This window comes from Mandrillus leucophaeus, unplaced genomic scaffold (assembly GCF_000951045.1).
Source record: "Mandrillus leucophaeus isolate KB7577 unplaced genomic scaffold, Mleu.le_1.0 Scaffold425, whole genome shotgun sequence".
In the NCBI taxonomy this organism is placed as follows: Eukaryota; Metazoa; Chordata; class Mammalia; order Primates; family Cercopithecidae; genus Mandrillus; species Mandrillus leucophaeus.
In genome coordinates this window covers 1279774-1302900 of record NW_012104532.1, presented here as the reverse complement: position 1 = coordinate 1302900, position 23127 = coordinate 1279774, and the positions used below count along the sequence as shown (strand labels likewise).

The following is a 23127-nucleotide window of genomic DNA, read 5'->3' as shown; positions in this document are numbered from 1 at the left end:
GATGGGGTTCCTCTGTGTTGGTCAGACTGGTCTCAAACTCTTGACCTCAGGTGATCCACCTGCCTTGGTCTCCCAAAGTGCTGGGATTACAAGTGTGAGCCCCCGTGCCCAGCCAGATTTTCTTAAAAGGAATTTTTTTTTTTTTTTTTTTGTAAACATGCTGTTATTTCATAACAGGACTCTTTTTCCATTTTTATTAATTTTCCTATCAGTGGACCTAGTTATTTCCAGGTTTTTGCTATAAGTATTTTTACTTGTGTTTCCTTATGAACATATGTGAAGTTTGTAAAATATTAATATTTACCTAGCTGTAAAATTATGAGGTCTTCTTAGAGTATTGGATCCATACACTAATAGGTAATAACAAACTTTCCACAAGGTGATTGTATCAATTTAGCCTTCCAAACAGTATATGAGTTTCTGTTATTCCATATCTTGACCAATAATTGGCATTGTGAGACTTTATATTTTTGCCTAAATGTACCTTGTTGTGGTTTTATTTATTTGTTTGTTTTTGAGACAGGGTCTTATTCTGTCACCCAGGCTGGAGTACAGTGGCACAATCATGTCTCACTCCAGTCTCAACCTCCTGGGCTCAAGTGATCCTCCTGCCTCAGTCCTCAAGTAACTGGGACTTCAGGCATGTGCTTCCATACCCAGCTAAGTTTTGTAATTTTTTGTAGAGATGGAGTTTTGCCATGTTGCCCAGGCTGGCCTCAAATTCCTGGGCTCGAGTGCTCCATCCGCTTCGGCCTCCCAAAGTCTTAGGATTATAGGCATGAGCCACCATGTCTGGCCTTGTTGTGGTTTTAGATTGTATTTGCCATATTACAAATTAGATTGAATATTTATAATATATATTTTTGGCTATTTATATTTCTTCTCCTGTAGAATACTTATTTATGTCTTTTACCCACTTTTCTATTGGTGGCTAATTAACATACAGAATATATGCAGGACCCCTAAAAATTAATGGGGATTCTGTATACTGTATGTTAATTATGTCTTGGTTATTATGAATGATGTATGGTTTTGGGAACCTTATCATTGAATCTTTAATGTTTTGTCTTTGGCATTGATTAAAAAACATGCCGTTTCTTCAAAGGAGGCAGACTTTTTTATATCAGACTGGGAAATGTAGAACACATGGTTCAATAAAGAAAAGAAGGGTGCTCAGGCGCAGTGACTCACGCCTGTAATCCTAGCACTTTGAGAGGCTGAGACGGGAAGATTGCTTAAGCTCAGGAATTAAAGATCTGAGATATGGTGAAAACCCATCTCTACAAAAAATACAAAAAATTAGCCGGACATGGTGGTGTGCACCGGAAGTCCCAGCCAGCTACTTAGGGGGGTTGAAGGAGGAGGATGGCTTGAACCCAGGGTATGGAGGCTGCAATAAGCCGAGATCATGCCACTGCACTCCAGCCTGGGTGACCAAGTGAGACCCTGCCTCAAAAAAAAAAAAGAAGAGCGATAATGATGTGATGGCATATTTTCTATGGCCTTCCCAAGAATACCCCATATTCAGCACGTGGGCCTGGCTGCTTGGTCCAAAATGGCTCCATTCAAAGTTTTTAAGCAGTGATGGCTGAGAGAAGTCATTTTCTGTTTCTCAGCTAACATAAAGCTTTTCTCCTTAGGTGGATGACGACTTTACAGCCCAAGATTACAGGCTCCAGTTTCGTAAATGTACTTCAAATCATTTTGAGGATGTATATGTAGGTTCTGAAACTGAATTCATAGTATTGCACATAGACCCCAACGTTGATTATCAGTTCAGAGTCTGTGCCCGAGGAGATGGCCGACAGGAGTGGAGTCCTTGGAGTGTTCCCCAAATAGGTCATTCCACATTGGTGCCTCATGGTATGCTGCTAACCTTTTCTCTCCTGAAGCCTAACTGTATATTAGAATACCTGCATTCTGTGCTAAGGGCAGCACACTGACAACCAGCTATTCTAAGCATAGATCCTGAATTGATAAGAACAACATGCACCTTGTATTTTACTCAGATTACCTCATGTGATTTTTGTTTTCATCAGTTCTTCAGAGACCAAAAAAAAAATGCTGGACTAGATTTTTAGCCTCACTGAAAACCAAAGATTGAAAATATTGTGTAGGACACTGATACTCCTTTCTATTCGTCTTCTTTTTTTTATATTTTACTTTTATTTAGTTAGTTTTTTTTGAGACAAGGTCTCACCTCTGTCGCCCAGGCTGGCGTGTGGTGGTGCAGTCATGCAGCCTGACCTCTGGATCCTTCTGCCTCAGCCTCCCAAGTAGCCAGGACCACCTGCATGCACCACCATACCTGGCTAATTTTTTTTTTTTTTTTTTTGTAGAGACCAGGTCTTGCTATGTTGCCCAGGCTGGTCTCAAATTCCTGGACTCAAGCAGTCCTCTTGCCGTGGCCTCCCAAAGTCCTGGGATTATAGGCGTGAGCCACTGTGCCCAGCTGATGCTGATTTTCCAAACCCTCAAGAAATACCTGGAGAGAGACATTTTCTTAAAAGTCTGATTTCAGGGCCAGACGTGGTGGCTCATGCCTGTAATCCCAGCACTTTGGGAGGCCAAGGCAGGCGGATCACAAGATCAGGAGATCGAGCCCATCCTGGCTAACACGGTGAAACCCCGTCTCTACTAAAAATACAAAAAGTTAGACAGGCATGGTGGCGGGCGCCTGTAATCCCAGCTACTGGGGAGGCTGAAGCAGGAGAATGACTGAACTCGGGAGATGGAGCTTGCAGTGAGCCGAGATCGCGCCACTGCACTCCAGCCTGGGTGACAGAGCGAGACTCAAAAAAAAGTCTTATGATTTGAAATTGATCTCTCTCCTGCATTCTTGTTTAGAAGATGTAGACTCATTTATTAATTAGATTTTTATCAGGTTGGAATAAGTTCAAGCAATTATGCTTGAACTATGATTTTATTAGATAAGAGATAACACTTATTTGATTTATTATGTCAAAATTATGCAGGCATATACTAAAATCTTTTTTGTAATTTGTGGGACTGATCATGATACCCTGTTAATGGAATCTTTTATTTTATTGAACTTGACCATGGCCCCTAAGAGTAGTCTCCCATTTCCACGTTTTATTTAACATGTCTGTATTGAAGATATCCCTCAAGAGATTCTAACAGTTTTCAATATCTTTGCTTTTAAAAAGAGTGGACAGCTGGTTTTGAGGGGTACAGTCTGAGCAGTCGAAGAAATATAGCACTCCGGAATGATTCTGAATCATCAGGTGTTCTCTACTCCAGAGCTCCGACTTATTTCTGTGGACAGACATTAACATTCAGGCAAGTAGATATTAAAACATCTTACCTGCCTCAGGAAGCAGAGTGAAGTGCTCAGAGCATACATGAGCTTTGAATTCAGAACATCCTGAATTTATTCCATCATTTATAGGCAGTGTTACTGTGGGAAGGCTTCTTTATATCCTGCAGCTGTAGTTTTGTCATCTGTATTCATAGGGTTATTACATAGATTAACTGGGAAATGTATATAAAATGCTTGATATTTAATATGTTTATATCTGTCTTCTTCTTGGTAAGTAGAGGTAAGTAGAATATCTCTCAAAAGTCAATCTTAGGGTGGGCACGGTGGCTCACACCTGTAATCCCAGCATTTTGGGAGACCGAGGCGGGTGGATTACCTGAGGCTGAGAGTTCGAGACCAGCCTGATCAACATGGAGAAACCCCGTCTCTACTAAAAATACAAAATTAGCCGGGCATGGTGGCACATATGCCTGTAATCCCAGCTACTCGGGAGGCTGAGGCAGGTGAATCACTTGAACCCAGGAGGCTGAGGTTGCAGTGAGCTGAGATCATGCCATTGCACTCCAGCCTGGGCAACAAGAATGAAACTCTGTCTCAAACACACGCACTCACACACACAATTAAAAAGTCAATCTTAAAAATTTAGAGGCCAAGAGGCCGGATGCAGTGGCTCACGCTTGTAATCCCAACACTTTGGGAAGCCAAGGCGGACGGATCACTTGTGGTCAGGAGTTCGAGGCCGGCCTGACCAACATGGTGAATCCCCGTCTCTACTAAAAATACAAAAATTAGCTGTGTGTGGTAGCGCACGCCTGTAATCCCAGCAACTAGGGAGGGTGAGGCAGGAGACTCACTTGAACCCGGGAGGCAAAAGTTGCCGTGAGCCACTGTACTTCAGCCTGGCAACAGGGTGAAAAAAAAAAAAAAAATTAGCCAGGTGTGGTGGCAGACACCTATAATACCAACTACTCAGGAGGCTGAGGCATGAGAATTGCTTGAACCTGGGAGGCAGAAGTTACAGTGAGCTGAGATCGTGCCACTGTACTCCAGCCTGGGTGACAGTGAGACTCCATCTCAAAAAAAAAAAAAAAAAAGCACGGGCCGGGCACGGTGGCTCATGCCTGTAATCCCAGCACTTTGGGAGGGCGAGGCAGGCAGATCACAAGGTCAGGAGATCGAGATCATCCTGGCCAACATAGTGAAACCCTGTCTCTACTAAAAATACTAAAAATTAACTGGGTGTGGTGGCGGGCGCCTGTAGTCCCAGCTACTTGGGAGGCTGAGGCAGGAGAGTCACTTGAAGTCGGGACGCGGAGGTTGCAGTGAGCAGAGATTGTGGCACTGCTCTCCAGCCTGGGTGACAGTGCGAGATTCCCTCTCAAAGAAAAAAGCAAAAAATTTACCAGCCAAGAATTTATTTTGTCCTTTGTGAGTCATTAACAGCAAGTCTTTGTAAGAGAGAATGCTGTAAACATATTATGTATATGCTGCTCTGTAAAGTAAAACTGAAAGCAAGCCTCCCTTACCACTGATTAATGTTGTTTCTCTACCCATTTCTTTCTGTAATGGGAAAGTTTCTTTTTTCTTATTTTCATGTTATCTGAAATGTATTCTTTATAGTCACGTTTCTAAATAGCTCTTTGTGGAAACCATAGACCAGTTTTGACTTAGAGAAGTAAAGTTTGCCTGATTTTCACCATACTCACCTTAGTGTAACAAGTTCTTCTCTAAGTTTTAAGTCTTGAGATGGGATTTTATTGTGAATGCTTGACCCAAGTTCCTCTTGTTCTCAGGGCCTTATTATTTAAGGCATGGAGAATATCTGAATATTTTATTTAAGCCAATGTTGCTGTATTCCTCTCCAGCTAAGTAATTTGAATTGTCAGCAGTTGTCAGAATATACTAGTTTATGTTTTGTCTAATTTTTGACACCTCTTCTCACCCCTTAATGAAGAATGACTCAGTAACCAGAAAAATACCAACAGAGAGAGAGAGGAAAAAAAAAAGACAAATACCTAAAATGTATTTAATTATTCCCCAGGTAATCATGAGTTTTCTGTACCCCTTCTCTGCTTATGTCCCTTGTTTACAGAAGCACTTCCGTTAGTGACTCTCCTGAGAACAAGGTATTTCTGTGCAATGACAGAGCTTCCTACCTTGATAAATTCAGGCCAGATATCTCAGACTGCAATAATGATGATGATGATGATAATTGCAGTTAATGGCCAGGCGCGGTGGCTCACGCCTGTAATCCCAGCACTTTGGGAGGCTGAGGCGGGCAGATCACAAGGTCAGGAGATCGAGACCATCCTGGCTAACACGGTGAAACCCCTTCTCTACTAAAAATACAAAAATAAATTAGCCGGGCATGGTGGCAGGCACCTGTAGTCCCAGCTACTCGGGAGGCTGAGGCAGGAGAATGGCGTGAACCTGGGAGGCAGAGCTTGCAGTGAGCCAAGATCGCACCACTGCACTCCAGCCTGGGCGACAGAGCGAAACTCTGTCTTGAAAAAAATAATAATAATAATTGCAGTTAATATTTAAACAATATTTACTGTGTGTCATGTACTGTCTTAAGTATTTTACTTGTATTAACTCATTTGATTTTCATAGTAACCCAGTGAGATAGACGTATTTATTTTAGGGATGAGGAAACTGAGGCACAGAGAAGTTATTTACCCAGTGTCACACAGCTAGTAAATGCCAAAACTAGGGTTTAAATCCAGGCAATTCAACTCCAGACTGGTCTGTATTGCTTCTTTTTCATCTTTTTCATGGGAGAGTTAATATGATTCTAGTTGGTATTGAAGTCTACAATTTCTCCATTACTGTGTCCTTAGCTCTTTAACTTTTACCTCTGATGACCTTTTACCCCTTGATCTGATGCTCTCCTGCTTTTTAAATTCTTTCTCCTTGGACACACGGTAATGTCTGATAGATTGCATAGTTAGGTTTATTTCTTAGGTCATTCAGTAAATATTTATTAAGACATTGGAACTTATACAAATTGATTTAAATTCACCTCTGCTGACCATGCTGTGAAAGACACAGTAGGTCTCAATAAACTGTTAGTGTGTCTGGCCTCTCCTAAAGATGCATCACCAGGCCCCACTTGGCAGGGTGATTAACCAAAATTCAGTTAAACTCAATATGATCGTAGCCAGCCTTTTGCATTTTTGTCATTTTTTTCTTTTGACTGTGGAATGAAATGTTTTCTCCCCTTGTTTAAAGGAATTTCAGGCATCAGCAATGAAGCCAGAGATGTGAATGCGAAGGAAGTCCATGCATAAGGGAGGAGCAAGTGGGTGTACTTGAATCAAGAGAAATAGTATTTAGTTTTTTGAGGGTGCTTAGGGCCTAGTAATTAGAAGGGAGCTTATACTCTTGAAGGCACTACTTTGTTATTTATCCCAGTCGGTCCCTGCTGAAGTTTCTGGAAGGCTTAGAGCTGCTGAAGCCAGAGAAACCTGTGATACTGGCTGGACTGTAACAGTCTCTAGACCCACTCTCATTAGATGCCCAGGTCTGCTAGCAACCCCCTCCTTCCAGATCTCCCTGACTTCCTATGTAAACATTCCTGCTCTTTCCTTCTAAGATTTTCTGATTTTTTTTTAAAGGTTTATTTTCTTTCTTTCTTTCTGTTTTTTTTGAGACAGAATCTCGTTCTGTTGCCCAGGCTGGAATGCAATGGCACGATTTCGGCTCACTGCAACCTCCACCTCTCAGGTTCAAGCGACCCTCTCACCTCAGCCTCCTGAGTAGCTGGGACTACAGGTGCCTGCCACCCGTGTAATTTTTTGTATTTTTATAGAGACGGAGTTTCACCGTGTTACCCAGGATGGTCTCAATCTCCTGACCTCATGATCTGCCCTTCTTGGCCTCCCAAAGTGCTGGGATTACAGGCATGAGCCACTGCGCCGGACCTATTTTCTTTCTCATTCCCCTCCCCAGTTCTCCCCTTCTTTTTAAGACAAGGCCTCGCTGTGTCGCCCAGGTTGAAGTGCAGTGGTGCAATCTCAGCTCACTGCAACCTCCACCTCACAGGTTCAAGCGACCCTCTCACCTCAGCTTCCTGAGCAGCTGGGACTACAGGAGCCACTACCACACCCAGCTAATTTTTGTATTTTTTGTAGATACGGGGTTTCACCATGTTGCTTAGGGTGGTCTCAAACCCCTGAGCTCAAGTGATCTGCTCACCACAGCTTCCCACAGTGCTGGGATTACAGGCGTGAGCCACTGCACCTGGCCCTGATTTTTTTTTTTTGGAAGACAGACTCTCACTCTGACGCCCAGGCTGGAGTGCAGTGGCACAATCTTGACTCACTGCAACTTCCACCTCTCAGGTTCAAGCGATTCTCCTACCTCAGCCTCCCAAGTAGGTGGGATTACAGGCGTGTGCCACCATGCCAGCTAATTTTTTTGTTGTTGTTCGTAGAGATGGGGTTTCACCATATTGGCCAGACTGGTGTTGAACTCCTGACCTCAAGTAATCTGCCCACCTCGGCCTCCCAAAGTACTGGAATTATAGGTATGAGGCACTGCGCCCAGCCGATCTTATTTTTTAACCATATTTTTACTTTCTCTTTACCACTGCTTTTCTCTAAAAAAGAGAGAAAGCTACAAAAATTAGCTGGGTTTGGTGCTCTGCACCTGTAATCCCAGCTATTCAGGAGACCGAGGCAGAAATGGACTGAACCTGAGAGGTAGAGGTTGCAGTGAGCAGAAATCGCGCCACTGCACCTCAGCCTGGGCAACAGAGCAAGACTTCATCTGAAAAAAAAAAGAGAGAGAGAGAAAGCCTGCCGTTACAAGTGGCATGCACCTGTAGTCCCAGCTACTTGGAAGGCTGAGGTGGAAGGATCACTTGAGCCCAGGAGGCAGAGGCTGCAGTGAGCCCAAGATTGTGCCACTGCACTCCAGCCTGGGTGACAGTGACACCCTGTCTCTCAAAAAAGAGGGAAGGTGCTTTAGGTGCTAACAGCCTTCTTTAATCCTAATAGTCTAGGAGGTAGGCTGTTACTGTCTTTCTTTTACAGAGAAAAAACGAAAGCAGAGAGACTAAGTGGCTTGTCAGGATTCAAATCCTGGCAGTCTAACTCCAGTCTGTGCTCTTAACCACTGTGTTACCTACCTCTCACTACTAACGTTAGGTGGGCAATCAAAGGAATAATAAGGCTATTCTTCATTAACTTTTTCCTTCAAAGGACATTAAAAAGTTGATGTTGGCCGGGCGCAGTGGCTCAAGCCTGTAATCCCAGCACTTTGGGAGGCCGAGACGGGCGGATCACGAGGTCAGGAGATCGAGACCATCCTAGCCAGCATGGTGCACTCCAGCCTGGGCGACAGAGCGAGACTTCGTCTCAAAAAAAAAAAAAAAAAAAAGTTGATGTTCCAGTTACCTATTGTTGTGTAAGTACTTCATAACTTAGTGGCTTAGAAGAACTATAGGCATTTGTTTTGCTCAGGAAACTGCAGTTGGTGCAGAACTTGGTGAAGACAGCTCATTTCTATTTCATGTGGTATTAGGTAGAGTAGTTCAACTAGGGATGACTAGTCCTCTAGTCTGTTTCAAAGATGGCTCACTCACGTGGCTGGCAGATTGGTTCTGATTCTTTGTTCCTCTCCATGTGGGCGTCTCCGTGGCTGTTTGGGCTTTCTTACACATGGTGACTGGACTCCAAGAATGAGCATGTTAAGAGATAGGAAGTATAAGATGCCAGTTTTTTTTAAACCTGGGACTGGAAACTGATTTAGTATTACTTATATCATATCCTTTTTTTTTTTTTTTTTTTTTTTTGAGACGGAGTCTCATTCTGCTGCCCAGGCTGGAATGCAATGGCACGATCTCGGCTCATTGCAGCCTCCACCTCTCAGGTTTACGTGGTTCTCCTGCCTCAGCCTCCTGAGTAGCTGGGATTACAGGGGCCTGCCACTATGCCCGGCTAATTTTTGTATTTTTAGTAGAGATAGGGTTTCACCATGTTGGCCAGGCTGATTTCAAACCTCTGACCTCAGGTGATCTGTCTGTGTTGGCCTCCCAAAGTGCTAGGATTACAGGTATGAGCCACCGCACCCAGTCAAAACTACTTTTTTTTTGGAGATGAAGTCTTGCTTGCCCAGGCTGGAGTGCAGTGGCGCGATCTGGACTCACCGCAACCTCTGCCTCCCAGGTTCAAGCGATTCTCCTGCCTCAGCCTCCTTGGGATTACAGGCGCCTGCTACCATGCCTGGCTAAATTTTGTATTTTTAGTAGAGATGGGGTTTCACCATGTTGGCCAGGCTGGTCTCGATCTCCTGACCTCATGATCCACCCACCTCCGCCTCCCAAAGTGCTGGGATTACAGGCATGAGCCACTGTACCCGGCCCAAAACTACTTTTCTAAAATGTAAGGACAGTTCTCCTGATTAACTCCAATCTTTTCTCTTTGCATGAAGCTGATTGTTTTGTACAACCCTTATTCCACTCAGGCGGTATTTATAGTACTTGCTATTGTAGGGAATGCAAAGTTTAAGAGAAAAAGAAACGCAGAACCTTTGGCTCAATAGCAAATAAGCAGTTTGTAAATGAATGTAAGAAAGATTCAGACTGCGGTGGAATATAGAAGGAAAGGTTACTTCTAGATCAACAATTGGTGAAGTCTTTATCTCAAGTAGAGCTGGAAAGTACAGTTGCTGGGGCCAGAAAAGCAGGAACCAAAGTTATGGAGGTAGAGAAAATGCATGGCTGGGCGCAGTGGCTCATGCCTGTAATCCTAGCACTTTGGGAGGCCAAGGCAGGCAGATCACGAGGTCAGGAGATCGAGACCATCCTAGCCAGCATGGTAAAACCCCGTCTCTACTAAAAATACAAAAATTAGCTGGGTATGGTGGTGCACACCTGTAATCCCAGCTATCTGGGAGGCTGAGGCAGGAGAAAGGCATGAACCCACAAGGCGGAGATTGCAGTGAGCCGAGATCGCGCCACTGTACTCCAGCCTGGCGAGAGACCGAGACTCCGTCTCAAAAAAAAAAAAGTGCGGAGAACACCAAGAACTGAGTCTGGATGGGGTTAATAGAGACAGGGAGTATAGTTGAAGAGAAACCTGGAAAAGTAGGATGTTGCCTGGTGCAGTGGCTCATGCCTGTAATCCCAGCACTTTGGGAGGCTGAGGCGGGCGGATCACGAGGTCAGGAGATCGAGACCACCCTGGCTAACACGGTGAAACCCCGTCTCTACTAAAAAATAGAAAAAATTAACCAGGCATGGTGGCACGCACCTGTAGTACCAGCTACTCAGGAGGCTGAGGCAGGAGAATCGCTTGGACCCGGGAGGCGAAGGTTGCAGTGAGCTGAGATCACACCACTGCACTCCAACCTGAGCGACGCAGCAAGACTCCGTCTCTAAAAAAAAAAAAAAAGAAAGAAAGAAAAGTAGGATGTTGTTTTGGACAGGCTGTGTATATTTCTTGTTTAATTCCTGAAGGAAATACCTCTTTTGGAGGTCACCTATGCCCACTTATAAGGGGGACATTTGATACCACATACAGAAATTATTTTTTTTTTTCATTTTGCCCAGCTAAGGTGCCATGACAGAGATCATTATTTTTCCCTGACAAAAGGCTCAATAGCCTCACCAAGTAAAACTAAATCAGTTTTCATAGTTTCAAGGGTCATCCTATATATGTGACTTCTCATGCATTCATAAAGTTAAACTATGCAAAATAATATCAGCCAGATGGATTTTTTGAGCCCTACTACGTGTCAGTTCCAAGTACTTAACTAAGTTAATGCTTGTAAATCCTTATTACAGTCTCATGAGTCAGACATGTTTTTTAGATGTGGAGACAGACATAAAACGATTAAGCAACCAGACCATGCTGCGTGTCTCAGGCCTGTAATCCTAGTGGTTTGGGAGGCCAAGATGGAAGGATTGCTTGACGCCAGGAGTTTGAGACCAGCCTGATCTCTGTGTCTGCGCCACTACCTTGCTCCTGGCTCCTCACATATTGGGCGGGCCCATCCCCTCTGGGTCGGGCTTCCTCTGGGCCCACTCTTGGCTGGAGACCAGGGACTTGAAGGTAGTTAAGACATGTCTTGCCCTGGAGGGCTTCCCAGCATGGTAGGGGAAATGGGCATCCCACTAGTGAGACACAGCTCCATCAGTTCTCCAAGACACTGTCTCTACAAAAAATTAAAAATTAATAACTAGGTGTGGAGGCTGCCTGTAATCCCAGCACTTCGGGAGGCCAAAGTAGGAGGATCACTTGAGCTGGGGTGTTCGAGACCAGCCTGGGCTACACAGAGACCTTATCTGTATTGGGGAAAAAAAAAAAGAAAAATTTTAAAAATTGAGCAGCTAGGCTGGGCGCGGTGGCACACACCTGTAATCCCAGCACTGGGAGGCCAAGGCGAGTGGATCATGAGGTCTGGAGTTTGAGACCAGCCTGGCCAGTATGGTGAAACCTCATCTCTACTAAAAATACAAAAATTAGCCAGGCGTGGTAGCGTGCGCCTGTGTAATCCCAGCTACTTGGGAGACTGAGGCAAGAGAATCGCTTGAACCCAGGAGGCAGAGGTCGCAGTTAGCTGAGATCGCGCCACTGCACTCCAGCCTGAGTGACAGAGTGAGACTCTGTCTCAAATAAAACATAAATAAATAAAAATAAACAACTTGTCTGAGGTTGCACAGATCATGAATAGTGATGCTGAGATTCAAATCTTAACCATCTGGACTGTTTGGACTCTGTTTTGACTCTGAGTGAGATGAGAGGCCATTGGAGGATACTGAGCAAATGAATGACATGATCTGACATTATGCAAGTCATTTTAGTTGCTGTGTGAAAAATAGCCTGTAAAGAGGTACAGATACAGGTGGGGAGACTAGTTAGGAAGCTATGTAATAATCTTGGTGAGACCCAATGGTGGCTCGGACCAGAATGGAGCAGTGGAAGTAATGGTAAGTGGTCGGAATTTGGGTATGTTTTTTGTTTGAGAGAGTCTCACTCTGTCACCCAGGCTGGAGTGCAGTGGCACGATCTCAGCTCACTGCAACCTCTGGGTCCTGGGTTCAAGTGATTCTCCTGCCTCACCCTCCCTAGAAACTGGGATTACAGGGATATGCCACCATGCTTGGCTAAGTTTTGTATTTTTAGTAGAGATAGGGTTTCACCATGTTGCTCAGGCTGATCTTGAACTCCTGAGCTGCCCAACTCAGCCTTCCAGAGTGCTGGAATTACAGGTATGAGCCACTGCTTCCGATCAGAATCTGGATATGTTTGGAAGGAAGAGCTGACAGGATTTACTGACAGATTGTTTGTAGGTTGTGAGAAAGAAAAGAGTCAAGTATGACCTCAGAGTTTTTGGACTAAGTAACTGGATGGATAGAATTGCCATTTACTGAAGTATATAAGGGTGGTCCTTCTTGAAATTTTGTCTGGGTAGGTGGGAAATAGTATCTCATTGTATTTTCGTATTTTCCCCAGTTTTCAGTGAGGTCATAAAACTTTTCATGAATTTCTTGGCCATACTGGTTTGCATGTCTATGAATTGCCTGACTATATACTTGGCCTGTTTTTCTTTTGGATTGTTTCCCATTCATTTATTGATTGCCATATGTTACAACATGGATAAACTTTGAGGACATAATGCTAAGTGAAATAAGCCAGTCACAGGACAAATACGGCATGATTCCACTTACGTGAAGTATCTAAAGTAGTCAAACTCATAGAAAGAGGAAATTGAATGGTGCTTGTAAGAGGTTTATAAAATTCTCCACTTACTGATAATAGCTATATTCTGCAACATCGCATCAAATCCTTTTTTTTTTTTAAAGAGACAGGGTCTCGCTGTGTTGTCCAGGCTGACTTTAAACCCTTAGCCTCGAGTGATCCACTTCAGCCTTCTGAGTAGCTGGAACTACAGGCATGCACCACTGTGCCTAGCAAAATTCTAGACTTCTTTGAGGTCATTTTTGTCCAGATTTCTTCTCAAAATAATTGTCCAGAATATTAAAAATATAGACCCTTCTATACTTCTTTATTAATAATTTTCATAAAACAGGCTGAGATTACAGGCATGAGCCGCCCCACCTGGCCTGCACATTTGAAAGAATAGCTATCAGGTTGGGCACGGTGATTCACACCTGTAATCCTAGCACTTCGGGAGCCACAATCTCAGCACTTCAGGAGCCTGAGGTGGGTGGATTGCTTGAGCCCAGGAGTTTGAAACCAACCTGGGCAGCATAGTGAGACCCCATCTCTATAAAAATTCAAAAAATTTAAAAAGAATAGCTATCTCTCCCAGTGTTTATGGACTAGCATTGTGCTGGGAAAGTCTCTGTATGATCAGTCACCTTCACCAGTCAGCCCAACTGGATGTTCTGGGGGCCTCTGAAACTTTTTTGGCAGGTATGATTTCTCTGGGCCTCTGCCTGCATTTTCTATATTCAAGAGGCTAGGTGGTTTCTTTTTCGGAAGTTTGTAATTTCTTGCTCCTTCTGGTGTCTGTCTGTAGCACTACAAGTTCTTTGGTTCTATAGCAGCAAGCTACCCCACTCTCATCTTCAGTGGCCACCAGGTATCCAAAGTAGCTGGCTCCCTCTCAGTTCAAGTCTTGTGAGAAAGCTACCAGTCCCTCAGGCAGTCTTCTGAAAAGCTAGAGAGCCTGATGCACATTCCGGTATCTTGCTCTCCTGATACTGAAACTTCAAGTTGTGCCCCTTCTCCAGATCTTGTTGACCTCATCGAGTCATGCTGGCTGCAGCAAGCTGTAGCCCACCTCTTTTCCTTGTTCTCAGCAACCTTCAGGGATCCAAAATTTGCCAGCTCCATCAGTTCTCCAAGAGAGGCAAGACAGAAACGAGTCTCAGCCAGCCCTCTGGAGAGCTGGAACACCAGTGGCCATGCTCTGCTAGTCTCCCTCCCTCCTGAGGGAGAAGTCATAAGCTCAGGTGTTCTGGCCCGGCCCTGAGTTGTGCTGGCTTGGGGGAGGGGTTAATGGGGAAAATGAAAATTATTCTTACCTGTGTCAGTTTGTTCTGTTTGGCTTTGTGCTCGTCTGGTGTACAGCAATTTTTTTTTTTTTTTTTTCTTTTTTTTCTTGAGACAGAGTCTCGCTCTGTTGCCCAGGCTGGAGTACAGTGGCGTGATCCTGGCTCACTGCAACCTCCGCCTCCTGGGTTCAAGCGAATCTCCTGCCTCAGCCTCCTGAGTAGCTAGGAATACAGGCGCCCACCACCACACTCAGTTTTTGTATTTTCAGTAGAGACGGGGTTTCACCATATTGGCCAGGCTGATTTTGAACTCCTGACTTCAAATGATCCGCCCACCTCAGCCTCCCAAAGTGCTGGGATTACAGGCATGAGCCACCATGCCCAGCCGGGTACTGCAACTTTTTAACTAGATTTTGGAATTCTCATGAAAGTATTTGGATTTGTATATGTTAAATCGGTGTTTCTGTGGGAGAACAAGGGCTGAGACTTCCTCTTGACGTCTTCCTCCTCCCCATAAAACTTTTTTTTTTTTTTTTGAGACGGAGTCTCACTCTGTCACCCAGGTTGGAGTGCAGTGGTGCGATCTCAGCTCACTGCAACCTCCGCCTCTCGGATTCATGCCATTCTCCTGCCTCAGCCTCCCGAGTAGCTGGGACTACAGGTGCCCGCCACCACACCCGGCTAATTTTTTGTATTTTTAGTTGAGACGGGGTTTCACCATGTTGGCCAGGGTGGTCTCAATCTCCTGACCTTGTGATCTGCCTGCCTCAGCCTCCCAAAGTGCTGGGATTACAGGCGTGAGCCACCGCGCCTGGCCCCTCCTCCCATACTTCTTTAGACTGCTCAGATGTGAAATAACTTCAGAAACCTACCCAAATATTTATTATGATCCTGCATGTTTGCCATTTCACAATCAATGACATTTTGAGACCACATTGACTATAAACAATCACATCTGTCTTTGGAAAAGCCACATTCTGTTTCACACTATTTTTTTTTTTTTTTTCTCGCAAAGTTGACTTTCTGGATGGAGAGAATGGTATGTCGGCAATAGGGATCTGTACATTTCCTATTTCAAGAGCACACGAATTATCAACATCTGAAATGAAAACACAAAAGGAAAAGCTTAAACTTGCCACATAGAAAGTTCTTCAAGCTTGAATAGTGTCTTCATAACCATAATGGGTTTTTTTAGGATTATAATAGTTCTTTTTAAATGCTTTATATACTTAACAAACTAATCAAATCATTGCAGATTCTCATATGGAAGATTTAGGCGCTGGCAGCAATAGTTACATAAATTATAATGTCAACTATGACAAATTATGTGTCTGGAGCTAGAATATAAAATAGAAATGTGCCATCATGGCTACAAATGGTTAAGAATATAGATTCTAGGCCGGGCAAGGTGGCTCACTCCTGTAATCCCCGCACTTTGGGAGGCCAAGGAGAGTGAATCACCTGAGGTCAGGAGTTCCAAGACCAGCCTGAGCAACATGGTAAAACCCCGTCTGTACTAAAAATACAAAATTAGGCCAGACGCGGTGGCTCTAATCCCAGCACTTTGGGAGGCTGAGGCAGGCGGATCACCTGAGGTCAGGAGTTTGAGACCAGTCTGACCAACATGGTGAAACCCCGTCTCTACTAAAAATACAAAATTAGCCGGGCTTGGTGGTGCATCCGTGTAATCCCAGCTACTCAGGAGGCTGACGCAGGAGAATTGGTTGAACCCAGGGAGGCAGAGGTTGCAGTGAGCTAAGATCGTGCCATTGCACTCCAGCCTGGGTAACAAGAATAAAACTCCGTTTCGAAGATATAGATAGGTAGGTAGGTAGATAGATAGATTGATTGATTGATTCTAGAGTCAGAATGCCTGGGTTTGAGTCCTAGTTCCACCAGCCATCATCCAGGTAATTAGGGTCAAGTTATTTAGCCATTTTTAATCTTTTTTTCTTTTTGTGCCTCATTTTCCTCACCTATAAAATGGGTATGTTAAAAATAGCACCTACCAGCTGGGCGCAGTGGCTCACACCTGTAATCCCAGCACTTTGGGAGGCCGAGGTGGGGGATCACGAGGTCAGGAGTTCAAGACCAGCTTGGCCAAGATGGTGAAATCCCATCTCTATTAAAAATACTAAACTTAACTGGGTGTGGTGGTGGGTGCCTGTAATCCTAGCTACTTGGGAGGCTGAGGCAGAGAATTGGTTGAACCCTGGAGACGGAGGTAGCAGTGAGCCAAGATCGTGCCACTGCACTTCAGGCTGGGTGACAGAGCAAGACTCCATCTCAAAAAAAAATAATAATAATAATAATAGCGTCTACCTCATAGGTTGCTGTGAGAATGATAGATAGATATAAAATAATTAAAACAGTGTCTAGAGTACAGCAAGAACTCAATCATGGTTGCTGTTACTATTTAGAAAAAAACAATTGTAGTGAGATTGCTCTTTTTAAGCTAGTGGCTGTTAGGTATCATTCATGTTATATTTTAAAAGTATGAAATGACCTTTCTACTTCATTTACAGAGTTGAAACTGTGGGACAACCAGACAGAAGAGACAGCATAGGAGTGTGTGCAGAAAAACAGGATGGATATGACTCTCTGCAGCGGGATCAAGCTGTGTGCATTAGTACAAATGGTAAGAGATAAATAACTGTCATTCTCTTGGAAATATATGAATTATTATAGTAATATATGAATCTGTTCCAGTTTCATACATTTATAGTAGGAGATGAGAAAATTTAGGTATTTTTCTTTTTTTTATTTATTTTTATTTTTTTTTATTTTGAAGTCTCACTCCATCACCGAGGCTGGAGTACAGTGGCATGATCATAGCTTGCTGCAGCCTCAAATTCTTGGGCCCAAGCCATCCTCCCTCCTCAGCCTCCTGAGTAGCCGGGACTCCAGGTGCATGCCACCATGCCTGGCTAATTTTTTTTTATTTTTACTTTTGTAAAGATAAGTTGTTGCCCAGGTGGGTCTTGACTCCTGATTTCCAATAATCCTCCCACCTTGGCCTCCCAAAGTGTTGGGATTACAGGTGTGAGCCACCGTGGCTGGCTGAAAGTTTTGGTCTTAATGACATAATTTATGTGACTGCTATGTACCAGGCATTGTTCTAAACTCTTTACAAACAATAAATCATTCAGTCTACATCCCTAGTGCTCTTTAAAAATCACCAGCCAGAGGCCGGACGTGGTGGCTCACGCCTCTAATCCCAGCACTTTGGGAGGCTGAGGCTGACGAATCACGAGGTCAGGAGTTCGAGACCAGCCCGACCAACATAGTGAAACCCTGTCTCTACTAAAAATACAAAAAATTAGCTGGGTGTGGTGGTGTGAGCCTGTAATCTTAGGTACTTGGGAGGCTGAGGCAGGAGAATCGCTTGAACCCAGGAGGCAGAGATTTCAGCGAGCCGACATTGTGCTACTGCACACCAAGCTAGGCGACAGTGTGAGACTCCGTCTCAAAAAAAGAAAAAAAGAAATTCACTGGCAAGACATGTTAATATTTTGTGTTGTTGGCTGGGCACGGTGGCTCACGTCTGTAATCCTAGCACTTTGGGAGGCCGAGGTGGGTGGATCACGAGGTGAAGAGATCGAGACCATTCTGGCCAACATGGTGAAACCCCATCTCTACTAAAAATACAAAAATTAGCTGGGCCTGGTGGCCAACACCTGTAATCCCAGAGGCTCAGGCAGGAGAATTGCTTAAACCCAGGAGTTGGAGGTTGCAGTGAGTCCAGATCATGCCACTGCACTCCAGCCTGGGCAACAAGAGTGAAACTCTACCTCCCAAAAAAAAAAAAAAAACAGTGTTGGTGAGTCAAGAATTTGGTAGAACAAGATTCTTTCGTGTGTATTCCATAAGAAACAGTCTTGCTATTTCACAGCAGGTAATTTTGTAACACTGTCAAGTTTCTTTTCATGACATTGATATGGGCAGCTCATAGTCTGCTGGAAGAGTAGAGCCCTGGACAGAACTCTAAAATCTGTGTCTAGTTGGCATTCCAGATTTTTTTAGTCTGAATTAGGAAATGAGCTATGTTACCAGTAATCCAGAAACTATTTCAGATCTCTTAGTTATTGCTTACATGTAAATGACTCTTTACCTTAACATTTTAGGTGCAGTTTTTGTCAATGGAAAAGAAATGACGAATCAGTTACCCGCAGTTACCTCTGGGTCCACTGTCACATTTGACATTGAAGCCGTGACTCTAGGAACCTGCAATAATAATGAAGGTGGACACTTCAAGCTTCGAGTAACTATAAGTTCAAATAACAGAGAAGTGGTTTTTGATTGGTTACTTGATCAGTCATGTGGTTCTCTTTACTTTGGATGCTCATTTTTCTATCCTGGATGGAAAGTGTTAGTGTTTTAGATGTTTGGGTGCTTGGCTGTTGTTTTCAGGGTTTAACATAGCTGTCCTCAGCCCAGCATAGTTGTAATTCCTTTAAAAAAAAAAAAAAAAAAGTTGAATTCATCTCTAACTTAGGCCGTTGAAAATGGAAAGTGTTTACTGCATTCATTTTGTAATATTTTAGCAAAAAGAGACTTGAATGTTGTGGACAAAATCATATAATTCAGTCATTTTTATTTTTACCATACTGTTAAATATCACATCACAGTAAAAATCAAATTGGTTTTACAAGTATGAGAAAATATAGAAAGTTCTATACCCTTCCACTCTACTTCTTAAAGTGGTTATTAGACCAGGAAAACTTAATGTAATATTATTTTTTAAATCATCATAAAGGATCCAAGTCCGTGTAACTCTTTAGAATAAAACAAGAGGAATAGATCAGATAGAAGAAGCTGTGTAATGTATTAATACATCCACTCATGTGCTGTCCACATGAATGTGTTGACTGTGCTTTCCATGTTCGGGTATTTGTAAGCAGTGTGGACTTTTATCTCATCTTCAATAATCTTTAAGTCCCCAAAACATTATAATGTTTTCTTTTTTTTTGAGATGGAGTCTCGCTCTTGTCGCCCAGTCTGGAGTGCAGTAGTGTGATCTCAGCTCACTGCAACCTCTGTCTCCCGGGGTCAAGTGATCCTCCTGCCTCAGCCTCCTGAGCAGCTGGAATTACAAGCGTCTGCCACCACGCCCGGCTAATTTTTGTATTTTTAGTAGAAACGGGGTTTCACCATGTTGGCCAGGTTGGTTTCAAACTCTTGACCTCAGGTGATCCACTCGCCTCAGCCTCCCAAAGTGCTAGGATTATATGTGTGAGCCACTGCACCAGGCCAATTTTTGTATTTTTTTAAATGCTTGACCAAGTGTCTGTAATAGGCAAGTAGTACCTTTGGTTCTTTCATTGCAATTTGATTCAGTATAGGCTACAGTATTTTTACAGGGTAAAACTACTTATGGAAGTAGTATGCACAGCAGTGTTAGCCATTTCATATGTATGTAATATGCACATGTGTGTATCCAACCTGCCTGTGACGTGCATTTTACTCTTTGCAGAGTATGAGCTACAGTCCAGTTTAATGTCAGTTTGATAAGTGGTCTCTTAGCAGACCAAAAAAATACAGGATAAATACTTAACCTTTTTTTTTTGAAAACTTAAATTTATGTGTAAAATATTTATTTGAAGGACTTTAATATGTAAAAATAATTGTCTTGCTATGCCAGCCGCTATGGATTTTATTTTAATGTGAATTATTTTTTTCATTTTTACCAGTAGTGAAAAAGTAGAAAAGCAAGTATGATATTTTTGTAAGATAATTTATTTGGGGATTCATGTTCCCTGTTAGACAATCATGACCTTTTCTCCTTGTCTTTTTATGTATAAGTAAGTAGAATTTCACTTGTTTAGGGATTAAGAAGATGTTCTAGAATGTACATACCTTGTCCAGCCATCAGAATCAAAATAAAAAACTAAAAAAGTTCAGTGTGTGTACTTTTTTCTTCTGTGAGATTTGGTGAATCCAGTTTTAACCTACTTTTCATTATAAGGGAAAACAGGCTTCTTGTGACTACAGTCATTTTAATAAAACATTGTAACTTGTGAAAGGTTACATGTACTTTCTTCTTGTACTTTCTTTTAAAAAACTTTTTAAAATTATTTTTTGTAGAGAATGAGGGTCTTGCTTAGTCCAGGTTGGTTTCAAACTCTTGGCCTCAAGCAGTCCTCCCCAGCCTTGGCCTCCCAAAGTGCTGCGATTATAGGCATGAGTGGCCACACCCAGCTGGTTACTTGTACTTTCCTATATTCTGTGTCTGATACTGAGCATCTTGCCTGACACGATGTGTGCAGAAAGAATGTTGGATCGAATGAGGATAGATGAGTCGTTTTCTCCAGATATCTTCATCTCATTTAATTCATCAAATATTTCTTGAATGTATTTGTTTCTTAGTCTCTCTAGGGAAGTGACATCTTAATTTATGCCTATACAATCTGCCTGTTCACAGGAGTGCCTTAAACCTAATTTGAGACAGGAGTGGTAATATTTGGAACTCTGAAACTAATTTTTCTTTTTTGAGACAGAATCTCACTTTGTTGCCCAGGCTGGGGTACAGTGGTGCAATCTTGGCTCACTGCAACCTCCACCTCCTGGGTTCAATAGATTTCCCTGCCTCAGCCTCCCAAGTAGCTGGCATTACATGTGTGCACCACCACACCTGGCTAATTTTTATACTTTTAGTGGAGATGGGGTTTTGCCATGTTGGCCAGGCTGATCTTGAACACCTGGCCTCAAGTGATCCTACTGCCTTGCCCTCCCAAAGTGCTGGGATTACAGCCGTGAGCCACTGTGTCCGGCCTTGAAACTAATTTAAATGATTTTCTTGAACTGTGAAGATTTTTTTTTTTTTGAGTGAACTCATTGGCTGGGTGTGTTGGCTCACGCCTGTAATCCCAGCACTTTGGGAGGCCGAGGTGGGTGGATCACCTGAGGTCAGGAGTTTGAGACCAGCCTAGCCAACCTGGTGAAACCCCGTCTCTACTAAAAATACAAAAATTAGCTGGGCATGGTGGTGGATGCCTGTAATCCCAGCTACTGGGGAGGCTGAGGCGGAGAATAACTTGAACCCAGGAGGTGGGGGTTACGGTGAGCTGAGATCATGCCATTGCAGCTCAGCCTGGGCAACAAGATGAAACTTTGTCTCAAAAAAAAAAAAAAAAAGAACTCATTCTGTTCAAATAAGTAAGGGAACCTAGTATTCCAAAATTGTGTGCTTGGGGAGAAGAGTTTGTGTGATGATAGGATCATAAGAATTGATTTGGCCGGGCGTGGTGGCTCACGCCTGTAATCCCAGCACTTTGGGAGGCTGAGGCGGGCGGATCACGAGGTCAGGAGATCGACACCATCCTGGCTAACACGGTGAAACCCCATCTCTACTAAAAAAAAAAATACAAAAAATTAGCCGGGCGCGGTGGCGGGTGCCTGTAGTCCCAGCTACTCGGGAGGCTGAGGCAGGCGAATGGCATGAACCTGGGAAGCAGAGCTTGCAGTGAGCCGAGATTGCGCCACTGCACTCCAGCCTGGGGGACAGAGCGAGACTCCGTCTAAAAAAAAAAAAGAATTGATTTTTTGGCTGGGCATGATGGCTTATGCCTAGCCATTTTTTATCCACTTAAAAAAAAAAAATTGGGTGTGGTGGCTTACACCTGTAATCCCAGCACTTTGGGAGGCCTAGACTGGCAGATCACCTGAAGTCAGGAGTTTGAGATCAGCCTGACCAACATGGTGAAACCCCGTCTCTACTAAAATTACAAAAATTAGCTGGATGTGGTGGTGCACACTTGTAGTCCCAGCTACATGGGAGGCTGAGGTGGGAAAATTGCTTGAACTCAGGAGGTGGAGGCTGCAGTCAGCCAAGATCTTGCCACTGCACTCCAGCCAGGACAACAGCGAGACAATGTCTCAAAAAATAAAATAAAAATTTAGCCAGGTGTGGTGGTGCCCACCTGTAGTTCCAAAGCTACTCAGGAGACTGAGGTGGGAGAATCACTTGAGCCTGGGAATTTGAGGTTGCAGTGAGCCTACGCAACATTGGTAGACCCCATCTCTTAATAAATAAACACAAAGAAATAGAACAAATAGATAGGTAACAAAAGCAAAATCCCCTGGATAATATCTACAATAAGACTAGGTGACCACTTACCCCCTCAAATTCTAAAATACAAGCTAGTGAAGACGAACTACAAATAGATGCAAGACTTGCATGATCTCAGTGTCTGTGCAGGACGAAGAAGGCGCAAAGCCTGACAGATGTGAGAACAGGGGAAACCCCATATCATCAACCTGGAACTCCTGGAAAGCACCATGGAACAATTGAAAAGTAGCAGCTGAAACTCAAGAAATTTGTTTCCTTCCAATACCAGATGAGTGCAAGTGGGCCATGGTAAGTGTGTTCAGGGGTGCTTAAGATCACTCTCAGATTCGATGACTTGCCAGGACTCACAGAACTCAGAAAAGCTGTTACACTCATGGTTACTATTTAGTAAAGCAAAAAGACACAGATTAAAATTAGTAAGTTTGGCCGGGCCTGCTGGCTCACACCTATAATCCCAGTACTTTGGGAGGCCAAGGTGTGGAGGATTGCTTGAGGCCAGGAGGTCAAGACCAACCTGGGCAACATGATGAGACCCCCATTTCTACCAAAAAAAATTTTTTTAATTAGCTAGGCATAGCCAGGCATTAGCCGGCTACTCAGGAGGCTAAGGTGGAAGGATCACTTGAGTTCAGCAGTTTGAGGCTACAGGGAGCTACATTTGCCACTATACTCCAGCCTGGGTGACAGAGCAAAATCCTGTCTATTAAAAATAAACGGCTGGGCGTGGTGGCTCACGCCTGTAATCCCAGCACTTTGGGAGGCCGAGGCGGGCAGATCACGAGGTCAGGAGATCGAGACCATCCTGGCTAA

The 23127-nt window shown here is 43.6% G+C and overlaps 1 protein-coding gene across 1 annotated transcript in view; it reads left to right on the top strand.

The window, feature by feature from the left end:
* The window catches only part of CRLF3 (cytokine receptor-like factor 3), a gene marked incomplete at its 5' end in the record, with an annotated part of 33336 nt that extends 13187 nt beyond the window's left edge, over positions 1 to 20149 (top strand). The window contains 4 exons of the mRNA XM_011993105.1: positions 1641 to 1863; positions 3168 to 3300; positions 16775 to 16887; positions 18374 to 20149. Coding sequence (XP_011848495.1) covers positions 1641 to 1863; positions 3168 to 3300; positions 16775 to 16887; positions 18374 to 18630 — 726 coding nt within the window. The remainder of the gene's footprint in view (positions 1 to 1640; positions 1864 to 3167; positions 3301 to 16774; positions 16888 to 18373) is intronic.
* Between the last annotated feature and the right edge of the window lie 2978 nt (positions 20150 to 23127).